General features: G+C 39.0%; 1 protein-coding gene across 1 annotated transcript; it reads left to right on the top strand.

Annotated features, from left to right (window-relative positions):
• The first annotated feature begins 3843 nt into the window (after positions 1 to 3843).
• On the top strand, positions 3844 to 14784 carry LOC139942764 (uncharacterized). The gene is made up of 12 exons (XM_071939554.1): positions 3844 to 3949; positions 4170 to 4300; positions 5626 to 5887; positions 6441 to 6754; positions 7061 to 7199; positions 8070 to 8392; positions 8809 to 8965; positions 9537 to 9871; positions 10489 to 10627; positions 11286 to 11497; positions 11903 to 12038; positions 12530 to 14784. The coding sequence occupies exons 1-12, from the start codon at positions 3844 to 3846 to the stop codon at positions 12811 to 12813; spliced, it is 2538 nt and encodes an 845-aa protein (XP_071795655.1). The 3' UTR covers positions 12814 to 14784.
• The last annotated feature ends 1423 nt before the right edge of the window (positions 14785 to 16207 follow it).

Genomic DNA, 16207 nt, shown 5'->3' with positions numbered 1-16207 from the left:
CGCCACTTTGTGGGGGGGGGGCGATACGAAGTGCTACCTAAATTTCAGCGAATGTTGCGAAGACGGTAATTTGCCATCGATTTCGTAAGCATTGGTATAAGGATTGGGACTGCGTAATATACTGGTAAGGAGGGGTTTAGGGACGACCGGGAACATATTCACTATCAAATCGCAACTTTATGGCTAATTCAAGCGCGAATTTCAAATATCATTTCCTGCTTAATGAAGCAGGAAATGATGCACTTACGTCAATCATAACGGCCAACTTGTTTAGTAATTGTCTTTTGAGATGAGTGGTTTAGCAAGAACACTGCTTTGAAGCGAGTTAAGTTATCAAGTACTTACATAGCAAATTATTAATTCCAACTAAAAAAAAACAACATTATATTGAAATTACTCAGAGATTGTTCATTTTATTTAGTAATCCTTGAATTGACTGAGAGTAAGATGATAGTTCATCATTTTGGACCACCACCCGATGGTTATACTCCTGGTCAACACTGGGTCACACAAGTCATGAAACAGGTACCAAAACGGAATCGATGCCAGTCTACTCAAAAAGGTAAGCAACAACTACATTGAAGCTCATTGTTTAAAAGGTGAACTTCTTAACGCCAAAGTACAACCCTTGGGTTTTTATTTGAATACAGTAGTACTATGGAAGTCTTTATAGCGCACGTCCCCACTATAACAAGGTACTCAATGCGCTGGTACAAACTTTAAGAAATATAGGTTATTGAAGTGTTGAATTATATGTTGAATTATGTGAAGAATTAGTGTTGAATTATGTGATGATGATGTCGTATGCTATGTAGATCTCGTTTTGAAGTCCATAATCCAGTTTACGGCTGGGTCCTCACCCAGGTGAAGGACTTTGATACCACCATTAAGGTGAGAGAGTGGGTAGTCATCTATCCTGTGGCGCATCGTCTGTGGTTCTCCACAGTCACAAAGCGGAAATGCAAGGTAGCCCCACTAGTGTAGGCTGATGCGGCACGGCCCTGCGCCTGTACGAAACCGGTTTAAGACGCACCAATGGCCGCGCAGGAGGTCCATTCCCGGCAGTTGGATGGTGGGGTCAGCGACCAGGAACTTGTGGGGAACGTTGGTGTGGTCTCGCCACCGTGTGCGCCATAGGTCTTCTACTGTCGCTGCACTGTCCGGGACAATGGACCAGATTGGGTTTCTCGACTTAAGTCTAGGCCTAGGGTGGAAGTCAAGGTCACTGAGGAGAGGGAGCTCAGGGTTGAATCGGATCTTACAGACCAGCCTAGAGAGGAGCCAGTCTGTCTTTGTACTGCGAACGGCGGCAGTGATGGTTCTCATGGTGTTGTTGAGTAGGACGTCGACAAGGCCGGTGAGGACAGAATTCCTCCAGACTGGAGCACAGTACTCAGCCACTGAGTAGCAGAGGGCGAGAGCAGATGATCGGAGTGTCCTTGTCTTAGCTCCCCAGGTTGTACCCCCGAGCATGTGGATCAAGTTGTTTCTGGTCTGGACTTTGGCAGCTACGTTCTGGAGGTGAGGTTTGAAGGTTAGTGTACGGTCCAGGGTGACGCCAAGGTAAAACGTTTTCCGTTGAGAAAGATGTCTAGCTCTTGTTGGCTTTTTGCATTGTGCATGTGAAAGACACTGGACACTCTTTTAGCCACACTGGGCTGAAGTCGCCAGCGTTTACAATATTCATTGATCTTTGCTATGTCATCATTGATATTGGTGCCGCGGTCTTCAAACGTTCTTGCTTGATGGGCTAGGCAGATATCATCAGCACAGATGAACTTTCGGCACATTGTGGCTGGGAGGTCACTTGTGTACAGGTTGAACAGGGTGGGTGCCAGTACTGATCCTTGTGGCAAGCCGTTCTTCTGCATTCTCCATGAGCTGCAAGTGTCTCCTATATGGACACGAATCGTCGCTGTTGCAACAGCAGTTCAACGATGTCAACGGCTCAGCGTGATAGTACTTTGGAGATTTTGACTAGCAGACCTTTGTGCCACACAGTCGCATATGTGGCAGTCAGATCCAGGAAGACGGCGCCAGTCTTTAGGCCTTGTTGGTGTCCGTTTCCGATGTAGGTGGTGAGTGCGAGAACTTGATCTTGAGTACTTCTGCCAGGGCCTGCTTGTTCGATTTGAAGTACTTCCTCTGTGATTGGCTTGATGCGATGGAGGATGATCCGCTCTAACAGTTTATAGCACATTAAGAGGAGAGAGATCGGGCGATAGCTGGAAGCCAGTTTGGGGTCTTTCCCAAGTTTTGGGATGGCGATGGTTTTAGCAGTTCTCCAAGTTTAAGGAAGACTATTCACCGAGACGACTCGTGAAAGGAAGACGGCTAGCCAGTTTCTTGCTGCAGGTCCCAGATGTTTCGGGAATTCGGGGTGGATGTTGTCTTACCCTGGGGCTTTACCACACTTCGGGTCTTTCAAAGCTGTATTTACTTCTTCAAAGGTGATTGGAGTTGCAGTTGCGGTTTCAGCTTCTGGTCTTGACTTTTTGAAGGAGCGCCATTCTTGTGTGGTCTCATGTTTAGTCTCTTTGTCAATCGGAGCTTTCCCCACTTTGATGAGGTGGCTAGCTACCGCATTTGGTTTGACTGACGGTCTGGTTGAGTTGGACGGTTGTTGGTTAGAGCCGAGTTGGCGGATGAGGTTCCAGCTCTTCCGGCTTGAGTGTGTGAAGTTCAAGTTGCTGGTGGTTTTCTCCAATCTTAATTGGCGGGCATTGTCAAGGCACTCAATGAGGTGGTCGGCAGTGTCTGGATCACCTGAGCTAGCGAACTCTTCGAGAAGTTGTTGGCATTCAGAGTCTAGGCAGGAAATGTAGGCAGGCCGGAAGCCTCGCGGGATGTTAGCCTTGGCTGCTTTGAAGTATGCTTTGGTGAATCTAGTGTATGCTTCAGTCACTGAAGTCCCTTTGATGGGGATGCAGACAATGCTCTTTTCAAGCTGCTTGGAGAATTTTGTCCAGTTTGCCTTACGGAAGTTCCAGCGTGGTTTTTGTAGAGATCTGGTTTAATAGTGGGATTCGTATCCCAACGTGGGTCACAATGGGCCTGTGTTGACTCCTTGGAAAGTCATCCAGTACCTGTACAGCTGTTTGTAGTGGTTGGTCATTCTGTGAAGTGACCAACCGTTTTCATAACCCCAGACTGCGTGGTGGCTGTTGAAGTCTCCCACATAGATAGCTGGGTGTTGATGAGCAGGCAAAGCAGTGTCAGTCCAGTCGATGGAAGGTGGTTTGTAGACGTTGATGATTTTATAGCTACCCACACGGATGGTATCGAAGAGTTCAGCTGATTCAAGAAGTTCAGTGTCGGCTATGTCAGATCGGACATATGTAGCTCTTCCATACTGCTTACGACCTGTGAAGGCCACAAGGTCGTAGTTTGCAATCTTGAGTCTGCTTCTTGGGTCGTTAGCGCCAACGTGTACTTCTTGGAGGCAGATAACGTCGACTTTTTCTGTGGAGCAGGTGGTAGCTGGGATTTCACGCTCTGCAGCGGAGATGCCTTCAATGATGAGCTGTAGGATTCGGACAGCAGGGCCAATATCTAGAAAGACATTGCCTGCTTGTTGGTGTTCGAGATCATGGCCAGAATCCGGTGCAGGATTTGGCAAGCTGGTTCGATCATCAGTTTCCCAGGGCGAACCTGGGTACTCACGGGGGTGCGGCAAGAACGCTGATCCATTACTCCCCATGAATTATGTGCCCCTATTGTACACATAATAAGGGTTTACATGGTGATACGGCGCACTTAGCAATCATAGCATTGGGACACTGGGGCGAACCCCTTTTCTTTTCGGCAAGTACACTGGGTTCTTTTACATGCGTTACACAACACATGGGACCAACGGCTTCACGTCTCACAGAACGACCAAGCTTAACCCGAACCCACAATCTGTTGATTAGAAACGGCTCGGCCACGACACTTCCACGTATAGAGCAAGGTATACATAACAAAGAACATATCATTCCACAAGCAACCGACACGGATGGGTTTCAAACCTTTGACTTTGCCATAATAAAGGTTAATGTTTTCAGAACTGGACCGTCGATCTCCATCAATGACTAGAGTCAGTTCGGATCATTATAGCACAGGGCACCGAAATACTCCTCATAACAAATGATTTTAATTTCAATATCATTTTCTCATGTCTAATCTAACAGATACATTTACCGATTGCCAGGCTTTGCTGGATGCTGGACACAAAGAAGATGGTATCTACACTATCCATCCCTACCAGAATGATGAAGGAATTAAAGTGTTTTGTGATATGACGAAGCATACAGGCTGGATTGTAAGTACATGGATTAAAAGGGTAGCAACGAGTTCTTAAACGGGCGTTTAAAACTGGCTGGGTCATGGTCGTGTGATCGCACAGACACGACCCTGCAAGGTTTTAAACGGCGGTTTAAGAATGGGTGGCTACCCTTTTATTCCCATTCATAAATGCGTTCTTGGTTAACAGGCATAATAAAGTAAGAAGTTATGTAAATCTTAGCGGTTGTCCGATGTACGTGTGTTGCCTTTTCATAACTGCTCGTGCGCGTAGTAATCTTGGTGCAAGACGTTTCCCGTTTTCCTTTCACACATAGCGCGGCCAACTCACCGACAGCACACGCATCGCCCTTGACGAGAAACGTTTTGCACCAAGACTAGCGCGTAGTATCCGAAAACAACCGGTTATTAACAGAGCTCCACCTGGTCATTATCAACAGTTTACACACCACCCAGTGAAGCGCTCTTCACCAATATGAATAGTGAAACTGTGTGAGGTGAATATACATTTACGATCAATGACATCGTAGACAATACGTCAACTTCAAACCAACACCGGGACGGGCGGGAGGTTGGGCGGGCGGGCCGTAGGGCGGGCGGGCGGTCGGGCAGGCGGGCGAGCGGTCGGGCAGGCAGGCAGGCAGGCAGACAGGCGGGCAGGCAGGCAGGCAGGCAAACAAGCAATCAAGCAAACAAACAAACAAATAAATTAATTAATTACTCTCCAGTGAAAATTCCTTCGAATAAACACACTTGGTTAAGCGCTTTGGACATTCTGCCAAATTTCTTTTGAATGATCTTCCACTGAACCTCACACTAGTAGACGTCTTCTCCAGCCTTAAAACAAACCACAAAACTCACTTGTTTAGATTGAAATAAATTTTGTACTGTCTTACTGTATTGGTTTAAAATGTGTCTTTTGTCCAACAATTGTTTGCATTATTTCATTTTGTCCATCACACCTTTTGAAGACGAACCTGGTCCACTGTTTAACTAACAGTTTGCAACGTCTTCCATTTTTTTCATGAAAAATACTTAGAATAACAGCCAATGAAATAACTGTTTTTTGAATGTATTAAAATTGAGTCATTACTCAAGGAAATTGAGAAGTTTGCAATGGATACACAAATTATTGCAAATATTTTCCACAGTTTTCAAAACCTTATTGTTTCTCCTTAACATTTTAGCGTGATTTGCATATATGAATATTTATGCAGATTAACAGTGACGTAATTCTAGTGACGGGATATTATTAATACCGGTCACATAATATGTTTAAAAAAAAAATTGAGATAAATCTGACGGCTACGTCAAAACATTATCATATAAATAATTGCTTTGAAGGTGTTCCAGCGGCGCGTTAATGGGTCCGTCAATTTCGACCGCAGTTGGGCAGAATACAAGAAAGGCTTTGGGTCAATGGATGGTGAGTTCTGGCTTGGCAATAAGAATCTCCACAACCTGACCGAAGCTGAGGGGAACTGGACAATCCGTCTTGACCTCACCAATGAAGATAACATCACGGGTCATTTGCGGAAGAAACAGTTCCGCGTCGGACCTGACAATTACACCCTGTTTCTGGAGCACTCTGAGATACCACCAACTGGTATGTCTACTTTTAGTTTGTTATCGCCATTACCAGGGGCCAATTTCATAGAGCTGCTTAAGCAATAAGCACGAAAATAGCTCGCTTATTTTACACATGTTACTGGCCAAAATTTCCTGCCATATACACTGCTTATGACTAGTATTAAGCTGTTGTTTACTTATAATTACAATTGAGTGGAGTCTTGGCCGGTAATCTGATTTTACTAAGCAATGAATTTTTCGCTTAAGCACATTTGTTTTGCTTAAGCAGCTCTATGAAATTGGGCCCAGGGCTCCACTGATTATATTGATAATCTATCAAGGTTGTTTTAAAGGGACCATTTATTGTAACGTTTTGAAAGAATCACAAACTATGTTTGACGGGCCTGTTCTCAATTACTCTATTGCTTTATGTTATAGTTTCAAAACCGCAATTCAATTTAACATTAAATTTTACACTATTAAATATGTTAGTTGACTCCGGGCAACAATCTACACGAAGCTATTTTTAATTCAACAGTTACATAAAATACCTTAAGGTTAAATTGTTTTTTTTTTTTCTTTCTTTCCAGTTGGTAGACATTGTGGACACAAACTAGGAATGGAAGACGGGAGTATTCCTGATGATAGGATCACAGCATCTAGTCAATGGGGTTCATATTGGCAGCCAAGTAATGCACGACTGAATCTGAACGGTTGTTGGGGACCAGCTGAAAAACAAGGTTCATGGCTTCAAATAATGTATATGGGTTTAGAGCCTGTGCATATTGAGGGCGTCATCACACAGGGCAGTCCAGACGGTGATTCCTGGATGACACACTACCAGGTACAATACAGCATTGATGGCACTGCATGGCTGTATGTGAATGAGGCCTCTACTCCACAGGTAAGAGTACTCGGCAAAGACACCTTCCATCCAGACATGTAATCATGTATTGACACTCCAATTAAGCTATACAACTATTTTTCATGACCAAAAGCTTAATTATCATTTTTATTTCTTTGTTTGTTTCCACCCCTGTTTTTTTTACAGACATTCGTTGGCAACACTGATACAAACACCCCTTACCAATATTCATTAAAAACACAAACACTCCAATATTGCAGTACAGCCGTTAGTTGTAACCAAAGTGTTAATAATCATTTTGTATTTATTTGTGTCTCCACCTCTGGTTTGAATTTATTTTTACAGACATTCATTGGCAACACTGATGGAAACACCCCAGTTACCAATATATTCCAGCAGCCTATTCAAGCACGGTACATCCGCATCAGACCTACAGCCTGGGTAAATTACCCAGTCCTACGTATTGAACTCCTTGGATGCAGAGGTATTGTTTCAATCAATCACCACTTTTTCAAACGTCAAATTGTACACAATCTCACTAAAAGGATTGGGGTACTTTTTGTATAACAAAACAAAAGTCTACCGATTTACCTTTACATTTAACTTACACAGATTGATGATAATGTCAGTAAAAAACTTATTGCTTGCTGATGTGATTTAATTTTTAAGAAATGAGTAAAACGATGTCATGAAAATACATCGTACATGCTAAAACAACACCGAGGGAAGGTTTCTGCAATTTTTATTTTCAAACTGTGTAAATCTGATGAAATTTGGTGGTGTCCTAAAAGAAGTTCACAGACCCTAAAACCGAGACACGCCTATTCTGATTTCGAACGTTAGTCTATAAATCTCATCTATAAAGTAACTAGAAAACAATTTATTGCCAGACTTGCACAGAACACTGCACATAACAAATTCGGTGCATCAGCTGCAAACCAACAACCTGGAATACTTAAGATATTGAGCTCAGTGGCTGCAAAGGTAAAGGATATAAATTAATAATGTATGCTGTTGACCACTCACCACGTTCTCCAAGAACACGAAGTCATACAATTGAAATAGAAATAGGGGGGAAAATTCGTAAAGTAAGAATATATTTGCACTCTCTACCTCACTCCCCTTCAAAGTTATTGTAAACAATTATTAGACAACACATTAGCTACTATTATGAAAATGTACTATAAAGCCAAAATAAAACGCGTTTTTAAGGTAAACCGCGGTCTCAATTAGAATTAATAAAATTAAAACAATTCTGAGGTAAACAAGACCAACTTCAAAATTCGCAAAAAAATTGAATGTTTTCACTAAAGGTTGGCTTGATGGAACACTATGAATTTGTTTATTTTCTCAGCTCATGAAGTTTGTCAGCAGAAGCTTGGAATGGGAGATGGTACCATCCCTGATGGAAGCATAACGACATCGTCTACTGATGACCAGTACTGCAGTTGGAACACTTACGGACGGCTAGATTTGTACGGTGGCTGGTGTCCCACATTGAATGACACAGACAGTGCATGGTTCCAAGTGGATCTACATCACCCGGTATTGATTCAAGGTGTTGTTACACAGGCTAACTTCTACAAAGGGTTCTGGGTTACAGAGTTCATCGTATCTTACGGTGACACTGAGCAAGACATGCGCTTTATAGGAGGTGCAGAAAAGGACAACGCACAGGTATGACGTTATAAATACATGGCAGAAAACCGTTCAATGCAGAATATTGAATAAGTATTAACGACACCATATGTAATTGATTACGAAAATATATTATTTATTGACCATCGATTCACTAAAACGGCAATTTTACTATTCCTCCATAATCAACAATTCTTTTGTTTTACATATGGAAACGGAATGAACTTTTAAACCAGATTTTGTAAAAAAACAATTGTTTATAACACTGTTTATCAGCATGTTTTACCAAAATTAACAGCAACTGCTGTAGTAAGCGTCTGCATGCTTTAACAATCTCAACTAAAACAAAATCGATTTCGTGTATGGAAGCTGCGATTCACATGACCTTGGCGGAATCAAACTGTTCTGTTCTGAAATAGCTCTTGATATTGAGCATCACATTGTTTTCTTAACAGAGATTTTCCGGAAATACAGATATGAATACAAAAGTTACCACTATGTTCAATGAGGGAATCAGAGCGCGCTACATCCGCATCATACCAACTGGGTATTATACTACTTCTGGATTTTCGACTCGTCCTGGGTTGCGTGTTGAACTCCTTGGATGTAATGGTAAAGTTGTAAAAGTGATTAATTTATTTATTTATTTATTGATCCCGTTGATTTGTACAACATCAAAGTAACCATAATACTTCTTTAGTTTGATTTGTTGAAACTTTGTGTTATGTTTCACAGCAAGACTCAAAAAGCACCAAAGTGCCCTCGCCGTTGGGATACGTCTCATTAAGCAAACACTTACTTGATTCATATTGATCTCAAATGACAACATTACTAAAAACAATCGCTGCAAATACTTTGTTTTTTATCTAAACATGTATAATCTCTACATGTATTAACTATTGATATAAGTATGTGTTATGTAAAAATGCATAGCACGCACATAATGCTCATTTTTTGTTTAATACAAGTTGTTTTATTTTGATGGAGCAAGGAACAACAACTAGCAAAGTCCCGGGCCAAATACAACCTGTTAGTTCCATAATTTGAGATTACCTTGTTTTGTCAAAAGCGTTTAAGTCACTTGCTTGTGTGTGGTTTTTTTTTTTCTTCTTCTTTTTTCGAAACATACCGTTATGTCCAGAAATCTTATATTATTGTGTTGCCTTTATTACATCTGATACAGAACGATTCTTTTGTTTGAATCGTCTCGGAATGGGAGATGGCAGCATTCCAGACTACAGAATCACAGCATCAAGTACACAGCAGAGGGAAGATGGTAACTGTCAACCAAGCAATGCACGACTCACTCAATCAGCAAACAGTGATACTATTGGCTGGTGCCCTGATCCTAATGACATCAACCCATGGTTACAGATTGATCTCGAAAGTAATGTCATAGTAGAGGGAATTATGATGCTGCAGGGATCTGATCAGGTAATCAATGAAGATGTGAGTCATGGGTACAGGCTGGAGTACAGTGATGACCAGAACACTTGGCATACTAAGGGTTCAGCACAGGTAAGAACATACATGTTTAATGTAAACTGATTAGGTTATTGGAACCTAATTATGTCAACCTGTCAAGCTTCTAAAGTCTGCTTCCATTCGCACCTTCTCGCATTTTGCTCCACACACCCGGAATGCACTCAGACAGGGAGTCAGACTTTCCATGCAAATTCGCGAAGTGTATCAAACATTATCTTTACCCACTGAAACACGCTGTGTTCTTGATGAGTTGGCGCTTTATAATGGTTTCACAAATCCATTAAGTCCGAATCTAAGAACTGACAAGCAAATTCTATTCAAACAGATTTGGTTGATCTTGTTCAACTTGTTTGTGGACAACCACAATGTCGCTGTGCCAAAGATACTTTAGTTTAAGCTTCTATGGCTACTTTTTAACTACACATTTTGTATTTTGTTTAAATCAGACTTATGGTCTCGAAATCAATTCAACTGTTGTGATATGCACAGTTGAATTGATTTCGAGACCATAAGTCTGATTTGAACAAAATACAAAATGTGTATTGATAATTCTGCTTTGCTAAGTTAAATGGTTTTTGTTTTACTAGTGAGTGACATGCTATTTGATGGAGATAGCATGATCATAATTTGCAGTTTTTGTTTCTTCACAGATTATCCGAAGAAACACCGCAGCAGACTCGGTAGCTACCAGCATGTTCAATCCACCAATCAGTGCTCGTTATATCCGCATCATACTAAACCAGACTGATGGCTCTCTGTGGATACGTGTTGAACTACTAGGGTGCAAAGGTTAGTTCTAACGAGATGTCTGAGACACATTGTCTTTAAAACAAGTTATATTCGTCTAAATATAACAGTGAACTGATCGCGAAAACTGTGTATATACATAAACAAACAAATCAAACACAGCAATATTTTAAACAATAAAAGGGTGGTTGACAAAGTTACGATTTATAATTTTAAAGTGTACATAATTTGAATGAGTTTTGCTCAGCTTTTTAACGGCAACTTACAACTCTAAAACCAAGATTGTTCTCGAACAGTTAAGTTAAATTCACGTTTTGTAATATTACTTCAAAGTAATGGCAATAACAACTTATTTGATTGATAAACGGAACTGTTTTCCCCCACAAACTTTCGATCTGAGAACTAGTTCTTACGATAATGTCTCTCCGTTTTGTTCTCTGAGTATGGACAATAAATTATCAAAAAGCTTGGTGATCTTTTGAATTTTAATGTTCACAAATGTGTTTTTTGTTCATGAAGTATTTCTAAACTCAATTGATCAACCAAACAAGATTTGTTTAATTAACTCACGAACCAGAGCCCAGTTTCAGTCTATCGTGTTATAGAGAAGCCTTTTATAAAAACAATCCAGAACTTACCAGAACTGGAGCACAACGCATTAACATCAAATCTTCAATCAATCAATTGTTTGTATTTACAGTACGATGGGTATGTGGTCAACGCCTTCTTAAGGAAGCCCATATTATTCCAGACGAATCACCACAGCTTCAGATTGACCTGCTGTTAGTAACTCTAGTTGAGGGAGTCATAGCTCAAGGGGAAAGCGAACCGTCATTTCAAGTAGAATACAGCCTTGATAACGTTACTTGGGTCTACCTAAGCCACCAGGGAGCACCTGAAAAAGAACCTCAGGTAAATGGTTCTGTCATTGCACAAACAAAACTGGTTTTGTAAAGGGGCGCACCGGCTGAATTGGGCTATTTGGGCTACAACACAGACTAAGATAATGACTTCAAAGGTCTGCCAGGAATGGAGAAGAGCAGTCACTATAAAAATATGTGTTATGATCCTACACCACTAAATTGCGTATACGGTGAGCCGGTGTGCCTCTTTAAATTGACGAGTTTTGATTCTCGTGGACTTGTTACTCAACTTAGCATTAAACAAAGACAATTGGTAATCCCAGAAACTCGTACGCACAAGGAACATTGCAACATTATGAACAATAGATTTAGTTTTCTTTGTGACGAATATAAAAGCAAAGTTGTCAATTTGTTTTTACCTTAATCAAGTTGCTCTATCTATCCTGTGCTGCAGATATTCCATGGTAACACGAATCAAACCGCACCGGTAACCATCATGTTTCAGCAGCCGATCCGAGCACGCTTCATCCTTGTCACTCAAACAGACATCGGATATCCAGCTGTAAGCATTGAACTCATTGGATGCAGAAGTAAGTTCCTTGAAAGTAATAACCCAACTGAATTGTAATTCCAACTGCTGGTGTTGTTTTACTTGTTGGTTTGGCTTTAATCTTAATATAAAGAAATAACAACGATCTGAAACGTGTATAAAGCAAGCCTTGTATTAAAGTGTTTTGAAACAGTATAGCCTGCTAATTTACACCTTTCAGTATAGCCTGCTAATTTACACCTTTCAGTATAGCCTGCTAATTTACACTTTTCAGTATAGCCTGCTAATTTACACTTTTCAGTATAGCCTGCTAATTTAAACCTTTCAGTATAGCCTGCTAATTTACACCTTTCAGTATAGCCTGCTAATTTACACCTTTGATATAACTTATATTCTAGAACACGCGTGCAGTAACTTTTCTCAAAAAAAGCTTACCAGACATTAAAAATTGCTTACTTAATTTTTGAAAAAGTACCTGAATCCTTTAAAAGAGCATCAAATAATATTTGTATTTTATTTTGTTTTTTCCAGATGATATTCTTGAGACTGCCAACAATCAAGCCTTCAGCATTCACCATCATACAGATAATAACCAAAACGACACAAACTGCCCAGGTCTGAATAGTGAAGGAGGATGGTGGTTTAATAGATGCTCTGGTATACCTGGTGTAGATAATAACCTTAACGCTGAATATATCCAACCTGGTGATACTAAGGGTCCATACAAACGAGTTATTAGAGCTACTGAATGGAATGGGTCTCGTATTGTAAAGACTGAAATCAAAATTCGCCGCCAATCTCCACCTCGTGGCTAAAAATATTTCAGGATGAAAATGTTCTAAGCCCATTCACGGTCAAACGATTAGGAAACGCACAATCGCATGTTGGTGCGTTTATTTGTTAAATCGAAAAGCTGTTCAGCCGAGTCTTAAACATGTGTTACAAAAATCCGTTTAAAATTTGGTCTTTCACCGTCAAAAGATCAAGAAACGCAGACTAGTATGTTTGTGCATTATTTATCATACTCATTTACGGTTTGCCATACAAGATGGCGACTTTTCATGGCAAAAAGGGTTATTCAATACGGTCTATCAGCTAAAACAAATCGAATGCAGCATGACTGGTAACCTGGTGTTTTACTTGGCTCAAAAATGTTTTTTTAGATTACGTAGTTGAATTGGCCATGTTTGCCCTAAAATCTTTATTTATTCATATTGTGCACTTATTAAGCATTGTTTTAATCAAAGTAATTTTGAATTGTATTTCGTAGATAGCTGCTGAAACCATATTTAAAATTCAGAAGAAGTTATCACATTAATGTAAAGTTAAATAAACTTTTCGTAAACATAAAAAACAAACTGCTAAATAAGTTACAGTTACGTTACGATTTAGAGGAAACACAGGTAGAAATGAATTTATGGGCAATGAGTGGGGTTTAACTTAAGGAAAACAAAACCTTTGTAATTGATTTGAATTTTACAGAGTTCAAATTTTAAAAATGGTTTCTTGTAGAGGTTGATGTAAACAACAAATTTAAAAGGGTTTTATGAATATAGCGAACGGATTATTTAACTTTTCAGCACAATTCGGAAGGAAGAAGTATTAAGTAATAAGCATTGCCGCTTTAAAAAATTATAACTTTAGATAAATGTTCAGTGACTTTATCAAAATCACGCAAATGTAATACTTTGACTGTTATTTTCTACAAACAAAACGGCACAGCGTTTTGTCCCTTTTACTCAGCAATCTAACTTGTCAAACAGCCATATCAAACAATGCGTACCATGGTAAAATGAAACAGTTGCCATGGTAATACGTTAATCTTTTCAGTTTGTTCACCTGTATATGTTACATTAAAACAAGTCTGTTAAAACAAGTCACGAGCTTTGTGGTGATCAACATCCCCCTAACATACCATAACAACATTGAAGGAAAATTATTACATTGTGTTCCCATGCCTAATTCTCGATGGTTTTAATGTCATTTCGTTAGAGATACTGTAAGGGCCTTGTCACACAAGGTCAATTTACATGGAGGCAAACCAACTGCAGTGAATGTTACAGGACTACTTTGGTGGCAAATTTGTCAAACAATGCAGTTCCGTTTCCAGTTGGACAAACAACTTAGCCTTGCAAGGGAAAGATTTGTTCTTGAAATTTGAACAGAAACCTTCAAACATATCATTATGTATACAACTTTTAACAACGACTGCTGAATGATAAATGAACAGAGAAGTTGTACCTGTGCTTTTACATAGGTGGAAATACTTTTACAAAACTTTTGTTTTCCAATCTTAAGTATTACATTTCAGCTTGATTCAAGAACTTCTGTCACATGCAATTTTCACTAAATTTTAACTTATTTTAATTAATATTTGCACCTATCAATATTTGTGTGTTAAGGTAGTATTATATTGGTGTTGATTAATATGGTAAATTATTGGTAAAATTGTCATCTCATAAACCATTTTCAAGACTAAGTTTTAAAAAGAAATGTTGTTAAAATTAAATACATGAAAGCTGCGATTGAGTAGAAGAATAACAACAGCTTCATATTTGTCAACAAAGCAAACATGGCAAAAATCCTTAAAAGAAACATTACGTTTTACCAAACTGTGGTAAAAAAAAGCTTTGTTTTAAGAAGGGTTTCTGATTTTAAGTGTTGTAATTCAATTGTAATTGTTTTGAAAAGTTCCTAAATTTAGGGGAAAAGTGTTTATTTTAGTGGTGGTACTTGCCGTTAATTGTTTAACAAATTCAGTAACTAAGGCAATGGGTTGGATTCAAATCCCGGTCGCTGAGTATGTATGGCTAGATGGAAGATATATAGTTGTTGTGAGTGTTTGGATTAAGTTATAGTGACTTATAAGTGACAACATGTCTGTCTACAGAGAGCTGAAATGGTTTAGGGGATAAAACAATAATCCGCAAAACTCATGGAAATTGTCAACAAAACAACCAATGTTGGTGGTATGTGTCAATGTAATCAAATAAGAATTACAAGCAAGCAAACTCAAAACGAGACAAACACATGAACACACTTGATAGTTAACGGTTAATATAGGTCACAGCTACTTGTTAAAAATCATTCAACTAAATTTTAAGTAAGAAGTAGATCATTATTGAGCTCTCCTACTGCCAGTTTTCAAAAATTTACAAAGTCTCTTGGTTTTAGTGGAGCAAAACATGATAAACTAGACTAAAATGGTACCAGAAAGATATCTGTGAACAAAGAGAACATTATTATAATTAACATTTATTTCTGAACACTGACCTTTAAAAGTTAAAGGCAAACGATGGTAGCGGGCATCAACTGGTATTTGTTTTATAGTTCGCTATTGTAAGCAACGGAGTTAATTTACATCTGGTGACCAAGCAGGTCCTTTACACTATCGCAGACGATTTGTTAAAGCTTTCAATTCTGAACAAATCACAATCAAATGAGAAATCAATAATCTTTATCTAGGTAACCTTATTATATAATCAGTCATGAGAAGATTTAAACCTTTCAACATTTGTTGAGTTATTATGTATTATTATATCGATGTATGTATTAATGGTAATAGTTGAAATCATTGTTAAATGCTAGAATTCTCTTTTGATGAATTAAACAAACATCAAAATGCTAACGACCAGGAAAACGAGTTGGACGACTTAGGGTTTTACTATTTTCTGAGTAAACAAATAATGTATTGAAAATAATGAAATACAACAATACAAAAAAAAAAAAAAAAAAAAACATTTTGCAAAAAGCAATGAACGTTTACTGATATTGATACTCAAGAATTCAAGCTTTAATAATGGTTTCTTCTGATTTAAGAATGTCTTATTTAAACGTAACTTTATCAAGCTAACAAAAAAATTAGACCTAGATTTTACTTCAATTGCATGTTTTAATTGAATGTCTTTATTGCACTGGAATCAAAGTAAAGTGGCAAAGATAATCGGTTTGTGGGTTCGAATCTTTGTCGATACAAAAAGGTTTTAGGCCATCACATAATGCCTCGATAAATAGGGCTGTAAAATGATTAAGAATAACGGTAACACTTACCAATCAAAAAGGGGGCCAAACTGCTAAGTTGTTGAATAATCAAAAACAAACCATTATCCTTGCCACTTTTAAAATCTTACATTTTGTTCCTCGATTGTGGTTAAACTTACACGGTTTGAAAATAGTAGAAAGCTTCCGGTGAAATCTTACTTCATGAGG

The sequence above is a fragment of the Asterias amurensis genome, chromosome 10 (genome assembly GCF_032118995.1).
Source record: "Asterias amurensis chromosome 10, ASM3211899v1".
Taxonomy (NCBI): Eukaryota; Metazoa; Echinodermata; class Asteroidea; order Forcipulatida; family Asteriidae; genus Asterias; species Asterias amurensis.
The sequence above is the reverse complement of the archived record's forward strand: the minus strand, read 5'-3'. Positions and strand labels throughout refer to the sequence as shown.